The sequence below is a fragment of the Pocillopora verrucosa genome, chromosome 3 (assembly GCF_036669915.1).
Source record: "Pocillopora verrucosa isolate sample1 chromosome 3, ASM3666991v2, whole genome shotgun sequence".
Taxonomy (NCBI): Eukaryota; Metazoa; Cnidaria; class Anthozoa; order Scleractinia; family Pocilloporidae; genus Pocillopora; species Pocillopora verrucosa.
This window is the reverse complement of record NC_089314.1, coordinates 23908607-23931989: the sequence shown is the minus strand read 5'-3', so window position 1 is coordinate 23931989 and position 23383 is coordinate 23908607. Positions and strand designations below refer to the sequence as shown.

Genomic DNA, 23383 nt, shown 5'->3' with positions numbered 1-23383 from the left:
TGAATGAATCGAGATGAGATCGTTAATGTTAGCATGTAAACGTTTTATTACAAAAGATTACCTACGTTATCATGCTAAGATTTGGAAAAAAAATTAATCAACCCCTCTAATTCCGAGAAGCAATCAAGCTGTTACTACCCTCCTGACAAAATCAAGACATTATTTAACAAACGGGTAACAAGAGAAAATAAACTCATCAGTTCGAGGATGTCGTCCTAATTGAAATGGAAGAGCGTAGCATCAAGAGGGTTGAGCGCCCTAGTAACCCGCCTTAAAAAAATTACCAGTATCGATATGCAAGATTTTCACAAAGCTCTGAAATAAATGAATCAACATTGGCTAGCAGATCAAAAAAAAAAAATTTCGTGAAGAAAACATGCATGATTATGCACGGTCCCTAGAAAGGCTCATAAACAAGCCTAGGGGTAATTAAACCACAGCAAAAAAGTGTACAATATTTTCCAAATTGTGCGTCTGTTTCATAATCAGTGAAGAAGCTTCCCCGTTCGTGAATGGCTTGATAAACTCGACGTTAACCTCTCCATAGCGAGTTTGTGATATCCTTCATGGTAGTGCACTGTTCTGCGGGCATATTATCCTGAAATACGATTGTATAAGTAACATGATCATTAAGTACCTCATGTAAAGAGAATCAAAGTTACATACGCCTCGTATGACCTCAGACACAGCCCCATACAGCCATTTGTGCTTAGTCCCGTTTGCAGCAATACCAATGAGACTCAGTTGTATTTACAGACTAATAAGGGTTAGGTTTGGGACTTAACGCTTGTTGTATGCTTTACTGTCCTCATGTGTTTAAGCCTGCGCGACCGGCGCCTCATTTTTTTGCGTTTTCAGGCGAACGCAAAGAGAGCGCATGAAGAGCGCAAGGATTGAGACTAGGGCGAAGAGAGGAGCGTGACACGCCCCACGCGCTAACCTTGTGTTTGCCTCAGCCTGATAATGTGCCTGTCGCGCAGGCTATATGCGTTTGCATCCAAAAGACATAAAACAACTGTTAAATTCAAGCACTAAGAGGTTAACAACAAGAAAATTGGGAAATCTCCCCAGAGCTCAGAACACTACCCTTCTGAATAATATATATAAAGATAAGAGCACTCATTTAAAAACATTGTGGGGCAAACGTGGCCAAAATACAGAACCGCTCGCGTATATGTTAACAGCGCAACCAAAATTTCATATGCTAAGACGCAGGCTAGTCTGACAGGTATATTCGATTTTTTAGCGCGCACGGTCGAAAAAAAATACGCAAGTCATTTGCTTTTGTTATTCAGTACTATAAGTTTCCTTTGTATTGGCGTAGACGAAGGGTGCAAAACTTGTGACAACTTTCTGTCTACCGTCTTAGCTTTCTTGCAAAAGTGGAGAATTTTAAACCCATTTCAATCTATTCTTACCAAAGTTTTCATATCTTCTTCGCTGATAGTGAAGTCAAATATGTCTCCATTTTCTAAAATTCTCTCTTGTTTACTGGACTTGGGAATTGTGATGTAATTTTTCTGCACGCTCCACCGGATGAGGACTTGTGGAATAGTTTTATTGTACCTAAAAGAGGCAGAGAGATTATTTGAAAATGAAATCTGATATACATTTCCAGACCAGTACACGATTTATGTCGTAAACAATTTGATCGTACTATCTTGAGCCTTAACTTGGGCTGTACTCCTGGGGAGGCATTGCGGGACACGCAAGGAATATTGAAAGCTTGAAATTTGAGCACGAGTAGCCTATCAAAAAATTCCTATTTTAGGTAAAGATTTTAAAAAATTGAAGAATTGATTGTAGCGGTAGCGAGCACACCCATGCCAGCCTTTATACACATTTGGCTTTATCTGCTGTTGGCGTCTTAGGATAAGTTGTTAGTTCCTTTCGTCCTAACACGTCAGCAATATTTTTTTCCAATTATTGACCCCTTTGACCCTCAAGAGTAAGTATCATCTAATTCCTCCTTATAATATCACCCCTGAATCACACGTTAAGGTCACAAGAGTGAAGGAAATGATCACCAACTAAAGAAGCTCTCGATTGTTAAACAAATTCTCCTTGTCAGCACCCTAGGAAGTGTATGGAGAACAGTTTGGAGAATACACATACTGATGTAAGGGTGTACAAGATTAAGGGATGCTAAATAACAAAAACTCTGCAAATGGTCATATTCCTAATTTTTTACCAACTGCAGCTTGCAAAACTGTTTTTTATTGGGCACCCAGTGCAATGGAGGTGACGGAAAGTGAAAAGATCCAATGGATCTGCATGTAGAGGTACTATTATACTCACCTACTTGCCATTTCGATTAAAACTGGATCATTGTTTTTCCTGCCACGAAACAATGGACAGTAACCCATTGGTGCAATGCCTTTTTCAAGACAGTGGTTGACAATGTCATCTAATCGCCAAAAAGGATTAAGCTCGATTTGATTGACAGCTGGTATCGGAAGGCCTGCCTTTTCCATCTCTTTAAGATGATTCACACCAAAGTTGGACACTCCAGCAGACCTTGATGAAAGGAAGAAACATTATTTGGAATAAATTGAAGAAATAATAATGTGATAAATGAGAAGGCGAGTGAATAAGTCAATACGTAAGTAAAAGAAAGAACGAAAAGACAAATTAAATGAAACGACAAGACAAAGAATTCAAGGTTAAGTAATGAATCAACGCGAAGGAAAATGATTATTAGAACGAGTGAAACAATAAGAGAACAAAGGGAAGAGAGAACTACCAAACATTTTTACGTCGTCGAGAGGAGCAAGTGATGTGTAACAATAGAATTCCGATCTTGACCCAATTTTGACCCGAGTTTCCCGGTGCTACTTATCATTTGTTTCGGAGTATCTTAGTAGTTCGACATTCGCACTCAACACATAGTTGAGTTCTCTCCTTTTGTGATTTCTGGCTTTTAGCCACTAGTGCATTATGGCTTTAGTTCTTGCCGTGACACCAAGTGAGACGTAAACATCTCGCAATCATTTCAGGATTGCTTGCTATAACAACAAAATTTTTCCTTGCAGAAATATCTTGATAGGTGTGATCGGCGCATGGTGAAACTTACAGGGAAACTTTTTTATATGAAGAGAGAACATTTTATCAGCGACTTATGCCGAAAAGAGCCGCCAAATTTGCGAAGCGAGTAAGCAGCGAAAAACGATACCTTGAGTTATTTAACAGAATGGTGGATCGGCGAATGGCGAAATATCAGAAGACGTGAAATGACGGAATATCCTAAACGCCGAATTTGATGTATAAAACAAAATTCTCAGAAATGGAAATGGATCACAGATGCTTGGAATAGAATAAATAATTTCTTATTTTATAATTAACAGGCGAAATTAAAAGAAGCATACGTAATCATTGTTGGAATCCAGAAGATAGAGGAGCCATGAGGCTTTTGAGTAGGGCTCCTATAAATTACTACATATTACTATTGATATCATTATTATCAATGTTAATATTATAATTTGTTACCATTTAACTATTAGTTGAATGTCAGTGATACAATATATTCTAAAATCATCTTTCTCTTGTGGAACAGGGTACTCATAAATATGCGGGATGAGGCAGGTTTTCTGTTTTGCATGCAAGACAAATATCCTGCAACACTACCATCTAGCATTATTATACAACCTCTGGTTTTTTTCTACTTTTTGTCCAGTAAGTGAGACAGCACTACTTGCTGACTCAGTGTCCAAAGGTCACCTGTAATGTACTGCAATTATATTTGATTGCAACACACAAATGACTTACTATCAAATTCACACAAAAGACTTCATACAAAAATTCCAAAGTTATTTGTCAATTGAAGCTTCCACATCCCCTTTGGGGCAACCAACTGGGCATTTAATTTTTTGAAGATTGATGCATTAGCAGTGCAGAATAGGGTCTTTTGCTTGTAAGCATCATTCAAATTTCTTCTTAGCCATGTGTGCACAGAAACAGACTCTTTACCTTTTAACTCCTCTATATTTAAAACATTTGCATTCTGCTGGTTCAAATTTCTCACCCCACCCAGGCATGGTTCAAATTCCCTACCCCCAGGGCACTGGACTTAAACACTCACATGCCCACAGGTAGCCCAGAGAGGGGAAGGGAGAGGGGGATGAAGCTTGATGCATGACTTTGTGACATAAGAGAGCCTGCTAAAGTTCTTGTTTGACAGACAAAAAAAAAAGTATTACATATAGAAATATTCCTTTCACTCTTCATATAATAGCATATAACTGATCACCTTAAAACACCTTCTTCCTGAAGCTTTAGCATGGCCTTATATGAGTCAACATTGCCCCCAGGACTGGGTGAATGAATAAGATACAAATCAATGTACCCAGTGTCAAGCCTGAAAAAAAGGTTCAATAAATCAGAAGCCACAATCACTTTGGCAATATTGAATCTGACAATTTTTTACTCTTTCACTCCCAAGATCTTATTAGTAATTCTCCTTACCATCTGCTATACAATTCTTATGATGTCAGTTCAGAGAATTTGGTACTGGATGAACAGATAATCATGTGAAAGTTCCCACTCAAGCAAGTAAAACCACTTGACTATTTACAAAGCTCAGGAGGACTCATGGAAAGTTTTTCAAAACCAAACTTGCCAGCCTCCATCTATTTTCATTATTCTTTATTCATATAAAGAATTTTCCCACTAACAAAAAATTACCACAAGAGGAAGAACCCTCCTCTTACGAGTGACTAACATCTAATTTCTCCTTACAATATCAACTTTGAATCAAACATTATGGTCACCAGCTAAAGCAGTTCTTCATTGCCAAATAAATTGTCCTTACTTACTTTTTCAGGCTTGTGTTAAAAGCCTTTAAACATTTTTCATATCCATGGTCATCATTCCAGAGTTTTGTCACCACAAAGATATCTTCTCTCTTCACTCCAGACTCTTTGATTGCTTGTCCAACTTCAGCTTCATTACTAATGGAATATTTCAAGATTTCTTTTTGTTACAAGTACTCTTTTAAACTGAGAACACTTAACCTACACTGCCAGTAAAATATGAACCCTGAATTAGTCTCATGGAAAAGAATTAAGACTGCTGGGTTGAGAACTTCTGTGGGATGCAGTTGGAAAGATGCACCACTCCCATCTGAAAAATCACATGAAGCACAGTGCATGCAATGAACGAGTTGCCAGTAACCGGATCCTTGTGTTTACGCACAGATTTTTGGGATCACCATGGGGCAAACAATGCAACTCACTAGAAGGAAATGTATGGCAAACAGTTGTTCCAACATCCAAAAAATGATTTTAGCGAGAGATTTTCACTTTATCTGCGCTCTTTTATCAGAAATGGATTTGACTAAATCTGATACTAGGAAGGCATAAGTTTTTGTTTGAAAAACCATGTAATATGTAGTAAAATCTACCAATTAACTTGTCTCCCTGCACAAGGTCTATTATGAATTTGACATCATGTAATGGTCTTGACATTTTGAAAACATAACTTCAAATCCCCAAGGAATAACTCAACTAAGCCATTCCAGTTTTTTGAACGTGTGCTAAGTCTACTTCTAGCATTTTTCATGGCTTGGTAATACAAAAGAGCGCTAGAAGAGCTAACTTGAGGCAGCAGGAGATTGAAATGGCATGCTTGATCATTAAATATTGCAGTATGTACATTAAAGTGCCAAATCACCTACACTGCTTCTTTGTTGTGATGAATGCAAATGAATCAGTGTTAATACTCAGCTCAAAACTGAACCCTCCCTTTTGTGATGATGAGTGATACAAATTGGTCCCTTGAGGAGTGATGCACAACTGATGATATGTCCACAGTTTCTGCTGGAATTCCTGTGATCTTGCTTTTCCTGACAAGATCCTTCAAGGAGTTCGAGAAGAAAAGTTGCAGCGCAGAGACCTTAGGATTTTTCTCAAACAAACTATCACTTGAACAGGGGATTTCCTCATGTTTTTCATCACTTATTTCATCCTTTCAGAGAGAAACAGCTTGGTAAAAATAATTTCCATTTCCATGGACAATGACTTCTCTCCTTAAAGGAGGTATATTTTCAAACGTCATAATTTGTTCATTAAATACGTTAAAAAGCATGAAAACAGGCTGTACATATATAAATACAACTGAAAGGCTTAAATGAGTTATTTCCTAACGATTTCTGGCTAACTTTGTAATATTTCGAGACCATTACACAATGACAATTTCACAACAGACCTTGTGCAAGAAGAGACGTTTTTCAGTATTTTTTCAAGTCATGAAATTTCCATCATCACCACTTGGAAACATATGTAAATTCGTTTCTGTCACTTTAATTCTTTCCATCGTCCGATTTTGCACATAACAAGCTGTTACCATTTAATCGTTTTAAGTCAAACCACGCAAATCACATCAATCACGAAAGTGTGCGTTCGATGAGGAAAGTTCCAATAAACTTTGGAGTTGAAACGATTCATCGGTGACACGTGAGACGCGCTCTACGCTCAGCTGAGGTCATCGACGCAAGTGCCAGGGGAAGGAACGGAATTAGAAAAATGGCAAGCTTCAGCGTACCAAAGCCACAATGCAGTGGGTATGAAGTACATATATACCCTCCGCGTCTTACGCAACATGATACAGAGAGCTGCCTGAATAAATCACCTCACCATACATTTACCGTATGTAAAAAGCGAAAAGTGTATTTTCCCAGTTGTGCGTCTGTTTCATGATCAGTGGAGAAGCTTCCCCGTTCGTATAAATCACCTCACTATACATTTACCGTATGTACCAAGGATGCAAATAAGTAAAAATCACTACATGGTCCAGCAAAGCAAACTTACTCGTAAAAAGTTGCTGTATCGATCAAGCGGTATCCATTCTGCAGAGCAAACTTCACTGCATTACGGCAATCGTCGCCCTTCGCGTTGTAAACACCGAGGCCGAACAAAGGCAATTGGTAGCCATCATTCAACGTTACTTTCGCTTGAATTCCCTTCCCCTCTACATTCATCGTCAAAAACCTCACAGGTGCTTGGAATAGGCGTGCCAAGTAAAGCTGTCGCATTCGAGTGCAAAAATTAAGCAATGAACACAGCGAAATCTGTCAGGCTTCTGTAAGATCTTCATTCGACAGGAGTACTGGGTTCTAGTTGCAGGCGATATACTCCAGCAGCAGGCCTGGATTTAGTCGTTTTTTGACGCTGTCACCTCCATGTTCCTGTAAAAACAGCTGTCTTTTATTCAAAAATACAAAGTGCAGCAGTTTTAAGTACCAATCAGAGGTCTAAAGAGGAAGAGCTCGTAAAAAATCGAGTTACTTCCGATTTCCCTCAAATTTGGCGCCCAGATTTAGCAATTCATTGAGCGAAATTTGGGCTGTGTACACGTGTACATCGGTCCTTTTGTGGTCATTCTAATTGTTAAAATAAATATTCCTGGTAGCGACCTATTTGGTCAATTACTTCTCAGGGAAATTGCCAGCTGAACTTGTGTCCGTAATTTAGTTCTTTTTATACGATAATTTTCCCCGCCCCGTTGCCACTTGTTCAAACTTAACACCAACATTACTTGGATACGGCAGAAATTTTAGTTAGCCTCTCTCTTTTACTTCGTACGTTGCTCTGCCGTAATTAATTAAGAAAATTATTTTTAACTTTGAGGTTGTGAGATTAATCTCGCGAACATATTTCGATCGAAGCACTCAAGATGGGTCGCGTTGCCAAGGAATTCAAGCAATGAGATCGCGTGGCATTTTCTTTGATTACTTGACGTCCGTTTTCGCGATAATTTTGCTTTTTTCATTTAGCAAAGTTTTAATCGCAAATTAAACTAGACGCTATTGAAGCATTAACTCTGTTGCTGTATCGATCAAGCGGTATCCATTCTGCAGAGCAAACTTCACTGCATTACGGCAATCGTCGCCCTTCGCGTTGTAAACACCGAGGCCGAACAAAGGCAATTGGTAGCCATCATTCAACGTTACTTTCGCTTGAATTCCCTTCCCCTCTACATTCATCGTCAAAAACCTCACAGGTGCTTGGAATAGGCGTGCCAAGTAAAGCTGTCGCATTCGAGTGCAAAAATTAAGCAATGAACACAGCGAAATCTGTCAGGCTTCTGTAAGATCTTCATTCGACAGGAGTACTGGGTTCTAGTTGCAGGCGATATACTCCAGCAGCAGGCCTGGATTTAGTCGTTTTTTGACGCTGTCACCTCCATGTTCCTGTAAAAACAGCTGTCTTTTATTCAAAAATACAAAGTGCAGCAGTTTTAAGTACCAATCAGAGGTCTAAAGAGGAAGAGCTCGTAAAAAATCGAGTTACTTCCGATTTCCCTCAAATTTGGCGCCCAGATTTAGCAATTCATTGAGCGAAATTTGGGCTGTGTACACGTGTACATCGGTCCTTTTGTGGTCATTCTAATTGTTAAAATAAATATTCCTGGTAGCGACCTATTTGGTCAATTACTTCTCAGGGAAATTGCCAGCTGAACTTGTGTCCGTAATTTAGTTCTTTTTATACGATAATTTTCCCCGCCCCGTTGCCACTTGTTCAAACTTAACACCAACATTACTTGGATACGGCAGAAATTTTAGTTAGCCTCTCTCTTTTACTTCGTACGTTGCTCTGCCGTAATTAATTAAGAAAATTATTTTTAACTTTGAGGTTGTGAGATTAATCTCGCGAACATATTTCGATCGAAGCACTCAAGATGGGTCGCGTTGCCAAGGAATTCAAGCAATGAGATCGCGTGGCATTTTCTTTGATTACTTGACGTCCGTTTTCGCGATAATTTTGCTTTTTTCATTTAGCAAAGTTTTAATCGCAAATTAAACTAGACGCTATTGAAGCATTAACTCGAGCTTTCTTAGGGATTTGTTGAGTAATAAATAGCCGATTTTACATGCGAGGTCGTATATTTTAACTAGTGTGCGTAACTGGCGGTTTTGATGGGGAGCTTTTCAACAAGTTGCGAAGCCGCAAAGGAAAGGAAAGACAAAAGGAAACAATAAAACGGACACCTATGGATGACCCTTGTCCATAATTTCAGATTAGAACAGATTTTATCGATTTTTGATGGACGTTTAGGGAAGCCTGTATTTCGATATTCCGATAATTTTGGGAAACAATGGTAGGGGCTCATAAGATCCGAGAGAGAGAGCTGCTTGTTGACTATATGTTCATAACTTCTGAACACTGCAACTATGCTCTTAGGCTTCGGTTAAAGAACGATTTGAGTACAGTTTTTAGAAAACAAAAGGATGCAACCAAATCTTCAGTGGCTTCTCTGAGTAATAAGACCGATGATGACAAATATAATTTTTTAATTTTCTATGATTTCGCAACATTATCGACGATCGTCTTAAAAACTTAGAAAGTTTCTGGTTTGGAAATATTGATTTTCGGGCAAACTTAGGCGTTTTCTGTCTTCTCTCGTCTCCGGTTATCTTCAACGTTCTCCAAGCCAATCTATGCTTAGTTTCACAGTAATGACAGACAAAATCAAATATGAAAGAAAAAAATTGATTATTCTCAGACACACTCATCACCCATTCCAAAGCTTCAATCTGTGTTGTACTATGTACCTTTCTTACGTTTTGGACCAGAAAATAGAAGCAATGCTCTTACGAAATAATTAAACAGTCAAGTTTAATTGACTGGTTTAATTTTCATCTCAGCTCGTTTGGCGGAGTAACTATTGCCTTTCCAGTCGTACCAGTTTACGCCTTCCCATGAAGTAGAGTGTGGGCCGTGTAGGTAAAGACCATTGAGATTGGAACGCAAACAGGAATTGTACCACCAGGCTCCTTGGCAAAGTGTGGCACAGTTGGAGCTACCACTCTGATCGTTGTCTCGCTCTTTGGTGGAAAATGCTGAGCCTCTGTGATAAGAAAATGAGTCACCAGCAGTTCCTTTGAAGAAACACAAAAATATGGAACATAAAGCTTTTTCACCAGAATAAGAGAGAAAAAATGTTACATATTACTGGAATGGAACTTAACCTCATCGAACAGCACTTTTTTGAAAAATGATGTTTGATTCTCCGTTAGGTAAGATTGAGGAGTACAACAATTTGGTCGGGAAATTGCAAAAAAGGTAAACGCCAAAAAGCTTGGTTGCGAAAAACTTAATACCCAAACGGCTTTTATGAAATTGTACAGATGTAACTATGCAATAATGTAATGGTGCCTTGGAGTGACAAATATCTCGTTTTATTTGGCCAAATTATCGACCGTCCTTTACTGCTGGACAAATAAACGCAGCACTAATCAGGTGTCGTACTGAGGGATGGAAATTGTAGCGAGAGAATCCTCATCTGAGAGATATGTTAGAAAGTACTGGTCACATACCAGAGTATGATCCAAGACTCAGTCTGTATTTGCCTCTTTCGCTAGCAACACCAAAGAAGTCGTACTCGGCATACGCAGTATTTCCGTTGATATCTTCAAGGTCTACGTGAAGTCTACATCTTTCTTTTGTCAGCCTATGAATCTTGTCCAGTCCGAGCCAAAACTCACCGTTTAAATTTCCAAAGCCTCGTTTGTAGTCGTTCCATGCGCGGTAAAAATCAACCGAGCCGTCCAGTCTCTTTTGGAACACTGTCCATCCTCCACCGGCTGTCTATTGGTCGCAAAAGACCTCGAAGGCACCGGAATTGTCAGGATCGATTGTATAAACACCGCTGACTCGCTTTCCAGCTTTGTAGAGTTCAGCGCAGTTCCTAAAGACTGAAATAAAGGATAAATTTGACCGCCAGTCTCAAGCTAAATTTGATGTATTCCAGAGAAAAAGAGATAATCACTAAGATATGGAATAAATGACTGATTTCCGTTATACCTTACATCCCCTTTTCCTCGCTATCCGAATATAGTCATATCGAGAAAACCTGTTTTTCATACCAGAATAACAGTGAAACCTTCGTAATGGGAGATCTTTGCCAAAATAAACTGTAGAGATCAACCCAAATTTTGAAATATTGAAATGCAACCATGATCAGCAATTTGATATTTACCTTCTACACTTGTTCTATTTCCCTTCAGATGGCTGATATCCTTTTGTATCTCTTTGAGCTCCTTCTTAACCTCATGAAGTAATGTTTCGACTTTCTTGTTCGGTCCTGCATAGAAATTGTTGGAGTTGTATACATTTTGACATTTTTCCCTCAAAGGAGAAACTTGTGATAAGTTAGCATTTGCCATTGTTTCATCTGGGATGGTTGTAATGAAAGCAAAAAGCAGAACAATCCAGGAAGATTCAGTGCTAGCCATGATCAGCCGGTGTTGAAGCTTCAGTTAGCCGTGGCAAAAGCCTCTAGCGATACTTTGACTGTCAACTAGATACACCCTTCATTCTTAAATACTTAAGGGCACTGGAGCCTATGGGAAACTCTCTCAGAAACCCGAAAACCAGAATTTCCGTCAAAAGCGAAAAACCGGAATGAGAGCCTTCAGAACTGAAAGCCTCAAATAATGGTAAATCAACCCAAGCTGAATTAAAGGGAAATAAGAACTTGAAGCACGAAGGAAGGGCTCTGGAGCCTATCGGGAAACCCTATCGGAAACCCCATTGGAAACCTGAAAACCAAAATTTCCGTCAAAACCGAAAAACCGGAATGAGAGCCTTCAGAACTGAAAGCCTCAAATAATGACAAATCAACCCGAGCTAAATTAAAGGGAAATAAGAACTTGAGGAACGAAAGAAACAAAAACCACCTGAAAAGGGCCTTCATCTGTTTTAATCCATCAAATGCCAAAAAAAGAAAACCCCCAACCACAATGAATAAAAGTTGGAATACATGACCAAAGCTGGAAGAAACCTAATTTATTCAGACGGCATGTTTCAGACTGAAGATTTTTGCCAAAGACAGGTTTCAGACATCGTATGAAGTAATGAAATATTCAAAATTTTAAGCTTAACTGAAAGCACGTAAAGGGAAACAATAATGCTTTCTATAATTTCAGATAGGAACCGATTTTAGCAATCTTTAATGGACTTTTAAGGCAGCCTGTCTTTCGATGTTCCATTAATTTTGGGAAGCAATTTTGGGGGCTCATTCAATCCGAGAGAGAGAGAGAGAGAGAGAGAGAGAGAGAGAGAGAGAGAGAGAGAGAGAGAGAGAGAGAGAGAGAAAGAGAAAGAGAGTTTTTGTTGACTATATTCAACTTCTGAGCTCGGCAATCATACTCTTAGGCCTCGTTCAAATTAAGATTTGAGTACAGTTGCTAGAAAACAAATTGAGCCAACTAAATCATTAGTGGCCTCTCCGAGTATTAAGATCGATGATGACAAATAAAATATTTCAATTTTCTATGATTTTTCAACATTCATGACGAACGTCTTAAGAGGCAAGAAAGTTTTTGGCTTTGAAATATTTAAAAATTTTCTGTCTTCTCTTGTCTCTGGCTTCCTTGGTTTTCTTCAACGTTCTTCAGGCCAATCTCTATGTTCAGTTTCACAATAATGACAGACAGAACAGCCGATAAAAGCAAAAATCATCATTATTTACAGACACTCGTAAAATTTTGAAATAAAATACATCCATCACCCATTACTAAGCTTCAATCTGTGATGTACTTCGTACCCTTCTTACGTTTTAGAAACCAGAAAACAGAGACAGTGCTGTTACCAAATAAGTAAACAATGGGGTTAAATTGACTGGTTTGATTTTCATCTCAGCTCGTTTGCCGGAGTAACTATGGCCTTTCCATTTGTATCAGTTCATGCCTCCCATGCAGTAGAGTGTGGTGCGTGTAGGTAAAAACCATCGAGATTACAGAGAAGACATTTCTGTACCACCAGGCTTCGTTGGGCACAAGAGCTACCACCATCCTGCTCGTTGTCTCGATCTTTGATGGAAAAAGCGAAGCCTTTGTGATAGGAAAATGAGTCTCCAGCAGTTCCTCCAGAGTCAAGCAAAAATAAGGAATTAAAAAGTTAAGGCTCAGAAAGCAAAGAGATTTAAAATGTATGTAGCTTAAAATGAATTGAGTTTCTTTCTCTCATCTTCCTCGACCACATGTAAACTACATGTGTAGCATTAATGCCAACTGAAAAAGCACAAATCACAAACCAGTATATATTCCAAGACTCAGTCTGTATTTACTTCTTTCGCTGGCAACACCAAAGAAGTTGTACTCGGCATATGTTTTCTTTCCGTCATTATCTTCAGGGTCCACGTGAAGTCTGCTTCGTTCCTTTGCCAGTCGACGTGTCTTGTCGAATCCGGCCGGGCCAAAATTTCCTTAGCCTCGTTTGTAGTCGTCCCATCCGCGGTAGAAATCGACAGAGCGGTTCAGTCTCTTTTGAAACACTGTCCACCCTCTACTGCCTGTTTTTTGGATCTAAAATACATCGAATGCACCGGCATTGTCAGGATCGATTGTATAAACACTGCTGACTCGCTTTCCAGCTTTGTAGAGTGCAGTACAGTTCAGTCTTGTAGACTAAAGATGAAAGGCAAGGATATTACAAAAAAAGCAACCTAAAAAACGCTTATTGGTGACACTCTGTAGCTTCGAAAGCTTTTTAATTATGAATACAGAAGGTAAAAGATGTTTACCAATTTCCCAGTCAGTATGATCACTGATCCTGTTCGAAATTGAATACGCCAGAAGTAACAGAATCTTTGTACGTGAAACTGTAGGTGAATAAACTTAATTCGTCACCTTTTGTAATTATTTTTGTTTCATTAACAATACTTTATACGTATCGTAAGAAAGCTAAGCTAAGAAACCAACCTTTGACATTTGTGTTGTTTTCATTCAAAGATCTTACATCCTCTCGCATCTCCGTCGTCAGCTCCTTTTTGACTTCACGAGCAAAGTCTCGATCTTCTTGTTCAGTCCTGTGTAAAAGTTGTTGGAAGTATACATGTTATGACATTTTTCTTTAGAAAAGAAATTCGAAATTTGGTATAATTTGGGCTCTGGCGAGTTTGTTGAGGTAGAGTTGCTGGCCAGAGATAAGAAAAGTAAAAACAGATATCATTGACCTCCATGGTAACACGAAGGGGGCTATTATTAGAATTGGAGCTTTGTAATAAGTTCCAACCTTAAATAAACGTCCAAACAAAATCGCGCTCTTAGATCAACCACCAGCTTATCTGACTAAAACTGATAGAAGAGCAGTTCTTTTTTTAACTACACTTTGTTTCATGTATAAATAGAACAATATTTTTCTTGCGACCATTTTAAGCCAATTATGTGCCCTATAAGCAAATTTTTTTCGTTTTTATTCTTTTCAAAATTTGGTTAGTTAAAATTCATTTATTTCTTTGCGGTCGTTTTCTACTTTCGTTTAATATCTCTTAGTATTTTACTCTCATCAATAATATTGACACGAGTGAATAGTATCTAGGAGTGATTAAAATCAAAGAGAGTATAAGCGTCAAAGAATGGAAGAGAAAACAAACTAAAATGAAAGAAAAATAAAAACCCTGAAGCTACTATTTCTCCCCATGTTGTCACTGGTCTAATTAATCATTCTGCACCACCATTTTCGTCTTATCTCTCTCAACTTCGAGCCTTTGAATCGACGGAGTACTGATTTGAGTGTTGTGAAACTTAAAATGAAAACCCTACCTTGGTGGAAGTATCTCTTTATCAACAATGTTCATGTATGCCAGGGCAGCTCATTGTCGCTTGTATGAAATTGCCCGCGGTAGACTTGTTTATCTTGACAACTTGGCTGGTGGAATTTCAAGAATATCTGATTCTTGGTTCAAAGGTAAAAAGGTGTGACGCAACAGTGAAATAAATTATGCTATCTGATAAAGGTTTTTCTCGTCCAGGCCCCTGGTGGAACACTGTGAACCTCGTCAGCGCTCCCCCTTTTCATTCGATTTTTTTCCTTTGCAAAGGAGTAACCTTGAGTTTCTATCCGTCATGTCACTCTGATGGCTAAATAGGTAAATTACATGTAACAGGGAAATTTAGTATCATCAACTGAGTTGATTAAATTGGCCACCGTAAAGGGTTTCGTCGTTGCGAGCATCAGCCCTTCGTCAGAGCGATTGACGAAGGGCTAACGCTCGAAACGTCAGCTTTTAAACTCTTTACGGTGGCCAATTTACGTTATCAATGCAGTTCATAATACTAAATTGTCCTGTTATACTCTCCCACCGACGCAGCACCACAGTTTCTTTAGAAACTTACCCCTTACTAAATGACATGTACACACTTCTTCAAAGCATTTTGCCAAACAAGAGTGTGAAAACGCGTTCAACTTTGGAACTTAAACTAAGCTTAACTTCCATTGCTGAAAAGCAATTTCCTTCGGTGGAATTCCAATTTCCTACGTATTCACCACAACGAGTTGTGTGAGGGAGGGCCAAAATATTATTATTATTATTAAGATTATATTCCCAAAATAAATGATTGTGATTTAAATTACGTGAAGAATAGCATGTTCAACAACACTATGATAATTGTCAACTTAGGTGCCTGCCTAATATTTGAACACTTGCGAGGAACTAGGCTTGATGAAGATTAGCGATTTTGGAGACTTTCCTAAGAAGTGACAAGTAAATCCTACTTGCAGGAGGGAGTAACCACAGGCAGTCGGAGGGCAGCATTCCCTGATTTTCACTTATCTTATCCAGAAATCTTATCTCTGTGGGCAGACCTAGGCCCGTTTTCTATCTGTGGGAGATTCAGTGTCGCACATATTTGATCCCGGTCGTTTTAATAATGCAGAACAACGCTACAAAATTATTACGAGTTAAGAGGAAGAAAAAACACACTGACACCCAGAAGATCGCAAGTTGAAACGGTTAATCTTGGTTTTAGTTGCACATTTTCACGGGCTCCCTCATGGAACAAATTGGAAAAAAGAACTGTGCATGAGAGTTGCAACAACTGATTGGTCTTCGAAATACTTTCTAATAGTCTCATTTGATCAAAACTGAAAAAGTTTAACAATGGATTAAAAGCATAAATGTGTAATAGACATCCCACAGTGAAAAGAGTCCCCAAGGAAGCTTCAATTGAGGGCGAAAAAAAACCATGAATAATTAAATCAAAAGGGTAAAACAGTAAAAACTCTTGAGGCTTTTTTAATGTTTGATTGTCACTGATCTGCAAGAATGAATGATCCAGTAAAACTCTTGATAGCACATCCAGAGAGTATCAAGTTTGTTTTAGAATTTCTGTAACTATGCCAAAGGAGGTCAAGCTTCCAAAATAAGCCAAAACAATCAAATCCTTTCTTGTTTCTTGAATCCCTCGTTGTTACGTTTCACGTCTGCCAAGAGACACAATGTCTTTAGTAACAGAGGTTTTATTATCTGTCTCGGGGCGAATATCCCTGAGAAAAACAAGGAACAAAATTTATTCTGCTGTTAATTTGTGTATCTTCGTCATTCAGTCTAACATAAAATTAATTGTTGATGAAGCTTGATTTATTTTAACGTGATATGAACGTAAGTCTGATTTTACCCATGGTTGATTTATACTTCGCGCCAAAAATTTAACGTGCTAGATTATTTGCTCATCTCGAGGATTGTCAAATTTGAGGTGTAAGACAAAATACTTCCGTGTACGATAAATCGTTGGTTTCATCCATGAAAGGGAAATATCATTTCGGGGTAATTAGATGTTTGTCCTTCAACCCTGTTTAAAGTCACCTTACCCTCATTGTTTGTTACCATTTTGCACTATCTCAGTACTTTATCAATCATTGTCTCAGTGGTTGTTATCAATTGACGACAGTTGAAATAATGGAACTCTCCTAATTATACCAATTGATTGCCTTTATGTATAATTAGTTTCAAATAACCTATAATCTCTCGTTTCATTCCATTAAAAAAGCAGAAGACATATATACCAGTAAAATATCATACTGTTTTTTCAAGAAAATACCTCAGTTCTGCCTTTGATTTTATCTCCTTAATGAACGTTTTCCAAATTAAAAGATTGACCATCCATCTGTCCGAAGGCATTTCTTGTACAGGTGAGTTCTCGTCTAAGTTCGATACTTTTTCATGGCAATCCATTTTTTATTTCCTTACGTAAATATGAAACTGAAGCTGAAAATTTGCGCCAAAATATAAGGAAAGCTTTGTCATCGCCCAAGACGGTGAAATATTAATTTAAAGAGTTACTAATCATCTACACTGGAAATTTCAAGACTACAAAATTTTTTCTCACAATACTTATCCCCCGCTCTTGGAAAAGTGGAAAGGCTATCACGGTTACCAAGGTTATCATTTTAATGAATTTTCTAAAAATGATGATGGCCTTACTACTCATAAATAAATAAAGGATTAAATCGTTCATTAGTTGCCATAATCTATCTTTATACCATCAGGTGTAAAAATTTGTCGAAACCAATGCTAGCTGGGGGGAGCTTTAATCAACTTAAGTTTATTTTTTTTCTCAATTTCGATTTATTTACAATAGATGAGTCTAATTCTTTCAAACGCGTGCCCTGCGAGGAGCATGGCCAACCACTGACAAAAACAGGCCCCAAGCGTCCCTGCGGTAACAAGTTATCTTTAAACACGACGGACCACAACCTGGAAAAAGATTGATCGCGAGCAACAGATGTGTCCACGTTGGTTAAGTACAAATAACTGACTATAAAAAGCGCTGACAAACACAGACAGATAAGCGTATCAACTGAACAGAAAGGTATACAAGGTATTGACTTTAAATTGATCAAGTCATCTGAGCTTGAAAATGGCATCTAATTTCATCCTGTTTATCCTGCTGTTTGGAGTCGCTTTGGTGTGTCAGTGCAGCAAGATTTCCACTGAAGATTCGTTGTCCCTTATGGATCTGCTGAGTAAGTTTTGCGTCCCAAAAATTTTTTTTTTCACCTCGAGAGTCATACAGATGTAATTTTCTTTAACGAGTAGTGAACACCTCGATTTTATTTCAGCTGAAACATCAGCTAAGGCGGTAAGCAGCGTTCCCAAAGTTTTTCTCTTACACAAGTCAAGGGAATTAAGCCCTAACAATCGAACCCATTTGTGGATGAGTGACTTACGAAACTCTCCGTTTAGTGAACTAAATTCTCACATGCCCTTGCACAAACCAGATTTTCAGAAATGAGAAAAGCAAATGTTTTCCAGTCTTCAACTTCCAAACACAATGAAACTAAAACAGCTCACTGAAGGTAATCGATTGCGATAGGAGAAAAGTGGAAGATACACTTCAAAGATAACTCAGTAAGAGAATAATCCAATCTCACTGATTTTTTTTGCCTCATTTGACGACCAGAAACGTTGGCAGCTTTATGCTAAAATTCTGACATTGGGATATATCAGCACTTCAAAATGACAATTACCGACAGGGCCCTAGAATCTTCTCAACGACGAAAAGCTTCACATAAAGCCAGCAAGTTTGGTCTCATTTCCCTTGCTTAACTCGCATCGCTTTAAGAATTGAAAAAGAGTAAACTCAAACTACTTGATTTCTTACCTGGTTTCAACTTGAAATCACGATACACTTTTTTTTTTTCGAATTTATTTTCCTCAGGTGCTGAATTGGACGAGGATACCTCTGAGGATATCACAACTCGCAATTTCATGGGTAGTAAACTTAACATCAAATAATGATTGAACATTTATTTATCGTTAAGATTATTTGATTTTCGTCTCGTTTTCTCTCATCCCCACCTATAGCTGTATGCTGGTAATGTTGAATTTGGAGAAGGTCAGCCGGCATGAAAAGTATTCCAAAAATCTCATTTATCCTTCGCTTAACGTTGCAGGCGGCTGCTAAGGCTCATAATGGTCAACCGACAGGAATATTTTAGATTTCTTCATTCACAATGATTTTCGTGCTTACTGTACTTTCCTTGAATAAGCACTCGGGCGCTTATTATTCTCCTGTACCGATTTCGCTGTAGTTGAAGCTCAAAAATGTATGGATAAAGTGGCAATAGAAACAGGTTTTTCTTGTTTCTTTATTCTTCTTCCTTATTCAAGGGGGGGGGGGGGGAGGGCGCTTATTTGAAATTATTGCCTAGGGGTTGAGTGTGTATTTGAGGGAGGGCGCTTGTTAGAGCATTCGAGCTTATTCGAGGAAATACGGTATCTACTTCAAAGTCCTCTGAGAAAACAAAAAAAGACACAAATAAAAAACATTTAATTTTAGCCCTTTGGAAACTCCATCCTTAGTCCCTTTAGGTAGAAGTTTTCTTACCTAAGTTAACCCCTTTAACTCCCAAGATTTCATTAGTAATCCTCCTTACTGTCTACCAAACTATTCTTATTATGTTAGTTTGGAGAATTTGGTATCGGATCAATTAATAATCCCATAATTGATATTTTTCTTTATTCTCATAACTTGTCTGCATGATATTGTATAGAGAAATAGTAAGGAGAAACTCTGTCTTGGTCACTCATGAGAGTTAAAGGGTTAACCTGTGTTAAGACCACATAATATTTTTCTAGGATGCTTTGACGTGAGAAGTGAGAAGTTCTGCAAACGGTTTAAAACACACTGCGTAGGTTCAGGTTCAAATAACAATTTCATGTTGAAAAATTGTCGCTGGACATGCGGATGTGTTTGAAGTGAGCGTGAATTTAATTCACAGTTCAAAAGAAGGTAAGTAAGTTTTAATAAGAAAGTGTTATGGCGAATGTTCGTGCGATTACGTCTAATCCAAAATTTTACTTGCCTATATACCTTCTCAATGGTTTAACGTGTAATACGCGGGGTTATTTTGCGGTTTGAGTAGTGCGATCAATGAGAGAAATGTCCGCTAATATAGGATCTTAAACCATAGAATAAGAGATTTATCATTCTACTACAATTTTACTTTTTAGTGTTTTGATTTGTTTGCGAAATACATCCTATATCCATAAATATCCTTCGTTTCATTAATAGTCAAGCCTAAAAGACGAAAGAAAAACCAAAACTCAAAGTTTGGATCGTTCAGTGCGGCCATTTTGTTTGTCCGTAATTTTGCCTTGTTCTACAATGTAATATCATGGGATATTGTGTGCGTTATCTTGACCTTATTTGTTAAATAAAATAGTAGTAGAAAAGTAGATATTTTATTTTTTTATATATTCACGCGAAGTTGTGTGTATATATCGATCTGGTCTCTCGTTATCTTTCGCAATCGTAGCATGTTGTCAGGAGTTGGATTCGAGTGAATATAAGTTTGTAGTCTCTTACCCAGACCTTTCACGACCAAATGGTTGTAGATTTCAGTTACAGTTACACGGTAGGATCTGGGTACGAGATTACTAAGTTCGTTAGGAGGAAAGTCAGCAATTAAGGGGGACCGGTCATTCATTATCACCCTGGGGGGGTGAAGAAGGGGGGAATCGGATGAGTCTGATTGTGCCATCACCACCAAATTTTACCTGATTTCCCCCACAACGGTCTGGAACCTCCGTTGTGTGGCCAGTCCCTAAATAGGCAAAAAAGAAAGTAAGTAAGCTGGTAGGTGAGTAAGCAAGCAAGTTGATCCTTAAACTCCCACAAGTGATTAACATTTAATTCATCCCTCTAATATCCATGGATTATCCATCGAACAGGTGGTGAGAATACTCATACATAAGTAACAAGGAGAAGTTGTCATCTTGATCTAACATCACATTCTCGTGGAAATGTATGAAAGGGGACAATTGACGATCAGATTTTTGGAGTTGTAGGGTTAACATGTAAATAAGTCAGTAGGTCAGCGAGTGGGTAAATAAGTAAGTTAGTAAGTAAGTATGTACAGCGTAATTTAGTATTATCAAAAGTTGACGTTTCGAGCGTTAGCCCCTCGTCAGAGCGATTGACGAAGGGTTAACGCTTGAAACGTCAGCTTTTAAACTCTTTACGGTGGCCAATTTACGTTATCAACTCAGTTGATAATACTAACTTACCCTGTTACACTCTCCCACCGACGCAGCACCACGGTTTCTTTAGAAAATTACTCTCTTTATTCATAAGTATGTAATTTAGTTGGCGATTAGCATGGATACATTTCACATTCGCATCTCGCTACCGATTATGAGCAGTAAAAAAGAGCGCAATTAACAAAAACAGATCAATAAAGATTATTTTACAAATAGATTCCAAGTTGCCGTACGTCTGTTCCGTAATAGATCACAGATGACGTCAAAATGTGGTAAGAACAAAAAAGTGGCACACGAGGCGCAGCCGATGCCCTCCATTAGCCAAACAATCTGAGTAGTCACTTGGAAAAATGTTTGATGATGATAACATATCGCAGAATTACTCTTCTTTTGTATTCCTCCTAGGAAAAACTGACCAGACCTTGGCAAGGAAAGAAGACATTATCTACAAAAAGTAAAAAAAGAAACGATCAAGATAACTTAGAAAAGTTAAGATGTTCTACTACACAAATTCAAAGCCAAAATGTATGCCATAAAAAGGTAAATCAATAAAAGAGATAATAAGTATAATACTAGACAATCTATATAACATCAAGTGATTTTGCTTTCCTGTTGCTACTTCGACCTCTTTTGGAGATCCTGGTCCTACGAAAATTTTTTTAAAGTAGCTGGACTTGGTCGTAGCCTTCGTCTAATACTCATTACCCCAAAAAAAAGATGAACGGAAGAAACGCGTCCATCAGTAGTCATGCTTTGATAGAAGCCATCGGCTATCTCGACATATCGGAGAGCTCCTCTCCTTTAAGTACACCATTTAATTTCTTTGAAAGAACTAGTCCTTTAAGAAGCCTGCCTCCTAAAACGACGTCATCAACTTAACAATAACGTAAAAACTGTACAATGCGTTCAATCAAACAACAATGCCATTTTTTTACGTCAACTGCGGTTAATTTTAATTTGGTGACTTCATATTTTTTGGAATTTAAACTTACCTGAAGTTATGTGCATTAAAAATTACAGAGGCCAAAAGGGAAAATTACTTTGAGCAGGGTTCGCACGGGTCCTGGAGAACCTAGAAGCTCCTAGGAAAAATTTTATTTTGACAATTTCCAGGACTAGAAAGTCCTGGAAAAATAAGACTACAAGTCCTAAAAAGTCCTGGAAATCTGCTTAACCCAAGCGATAAAGTTTTCAGAACCTAGGTTATAAGAAATGTATGTAGACCATTAGGAGAATTGATTTTGAATTGATTTTGAAATCTTGGGAATGACAGGGTTAAAGGTGAAATTTGAAGTCCTAGAAAATTTCTTGAAATTTGTTTCTGAAAAAGAGTAAAAACCCTGGTAGCGTAAGGGAATTCAATAACCAGTCTGACGATGATTTATAAGGTAAGAAACACCAGTTTTTCTAACATAAAGCCATGTATAAATGCCAAAATGTGGATTTAAATCAGTACGGTCGCTGAAGGAGTTTCCATCGCCAAACCTGAATTTAAAAAAATAGACTATACTTTTGGAGCATTTTCCCATCAAAAATTATATATATAAACCAGCAAATCAACGAAAAAAAATGAATCAAAAATAGACTGTGCTGCAGAGAGACGTAACCTGTTTTACGACACATAGATGTACCTGTAACTGAAATTCCATTGCTGTCCAAGATTTCATTTATACTACTATTCCGGCCGGATTTCTATGACTGGCTAGACCTAATATCAATTTTTTGCGATAAATATACCTTATACGGTTAACACACTGAGCTGTTTTTACATAACAAAAAAATCTGATCCACTTAAAAAGTTTGCAACTTTTTAAAGCAACAAACCTTTTTAAGTGGATCAGATTTTTTACTATTAAAAAAGGTCAAGCATAAAAAAAACCGAAGTGGGGATCGTTCAGTGCGGCCTTTTCGTTGCTCCGTGACATAGTTTGCGTGTTCCGATGCCCTAGTATGGTAAAGCGACGTAATAGTGGAATGATAAGTTTCAGTAGCTTATTATTTGTAAAGGTCTTCTTTCATTTCTTTAGATAGCGTTTTTTTAGCATTTTAATTTGGGCTAATTAGATTTTTAATCACCATTATTATGTGGCTATAAGCGTTTAGGCGGGTCAGGGCTACCTTTTTTCGATATAACTGATAGCGCTTGGACTCTTCAGCACTTGAGCTTGCCATTTTGAAACACACAGATACACAATGACGAAGAAGGGGCAGGTACACAACGAAGTCATGTGATGCAAGATAAATAATTTTAATCACTAATTTTTAACAAGACAAGTCACTGTTGGCTTTCAAATATAAGCCAGGTATAATGATGCATAACGTTATAACTTTTAATTATCACAAGCGATTATATAACATTCATTTTTGCATCCTTAAACTTTTAAATTGTGTTTTTCCTTGCTGTTTTCCAGCTGGTTATCCCTACGGGTAAAAAAAACGTCATAACATTTATCATGATAACTTTGGTTCTTCGTTTAGTAGAGGATAAGTTTTAACTGGTAGGATTTAAGACATTGATTCGGCAAATGTCATTAGTGTCAATCTTGTTTGTCATGATCGCTTGAATCTTTTTATAAGTAATTCTGAAAAGAAATAACAGTTTCGATAGACTTTTTTTGGA

General features: G+C 37.9%; 2 protein-coding genes and 2 long non-coding RNA genes across 4 annotated transcripts; 1 reads left to right on the top strand and 3 right to left on the bottom strand.

The window, feature by feature from the left end:
• Positions 1-26: 26 nt before the first annotated feature.
• LOC131781997 (glyoxal reductase-like) lies at positions 27-7079 on the bottom strand. The gene is made up of 6 exons (XM_059098708.2): positions 6804-7079; positions 4812-4946; positions 4247-4354; positions 2299-2517; positions 1419-1566; positions 27-598 (listed from the first exon to the last, which is right to left on the bottom strand). The coding sequence occupies exons 1-6, from the start codon at positions 7025-7027 to the stop codon at positions 533-535; spliced, it is 900 nt and encodes a 299-aa protein (XP_058954691.2). The 5' UTR covers positions 7028-7079; the 3' UTR covers positions 27-532.
• Positions 7080-9351: 2272 nt separating this feature from the next.
• LOC131782003 (microfibril-associated glycoprotein 4) lies at positions 9352-11381 on the bottom strand. The gene is given in 3 exon segments (XM_059098713.2): positions 9352-9874; positions 10313-10690; positions 10975-11381. Coding segments are annotated over 3 exon segments (897 nt in total). The 5' UTR covers positions 11231-11381; the 3' UTR covers positions 9352-9611.
• A 1046-nt stretch (positions 11382-12427) lies between these two features.
• LOC131782024 (uncharacterized) lies at positions 12428-14633 on the bottom strand. The gene is made up of 3 exons (XR_010717070.1): positions 14543-14633; positions 13700-13806; positions 12428-13405 (listed from the first exon to the last, which is right to left on the bottom strand). It is a non-coding gene; the product is annotated as an uncharacterized lncRNA (long non-coding RNA).
• A 2920-nt stretch (positions 14634-17553) lies between these two features.
• LOC136279964 (uncharacterized) lies at positions 17554-21335 on the top strand. Its single transcript, XR_010717084.1, has 4 exons — positions 17554-17744; positions 18440-18493; positions 19360-19513; positions 21169-21335. It is a non-coding gene; the product is annotated as an uncharacterized lncRNA (long non-coding RNA).
• The last annotated feature ends 2048 nt before the right edge of the window (positions 21336-23383 follow it).

Bases quoted from the DNA above. Each gene is read 5' to 3' on its own strand.
- LOC131781997 (XM_059098708.2), bottom strand. From the start codon at position 7,027: ATGCGACAGCTTTACTTGGCACGCCTATTCCAAGCACCTGTGAGGTTT. The intron at 4,947-6,803 runs GTAAGTTTGCTT...ATATTCCATTAG, and splicing joins GATACAGCAACTTTTTACGA to TAATGAAGCTGAAGTTGGAC. The intron at 2,518-4,246 runs GTGATCAGTTAT...CCTTTCATCAAG, and splicing joins CAGGAAGAAGGTGTTTTAAG to GTCTGCTGGAGTGTCCAACT.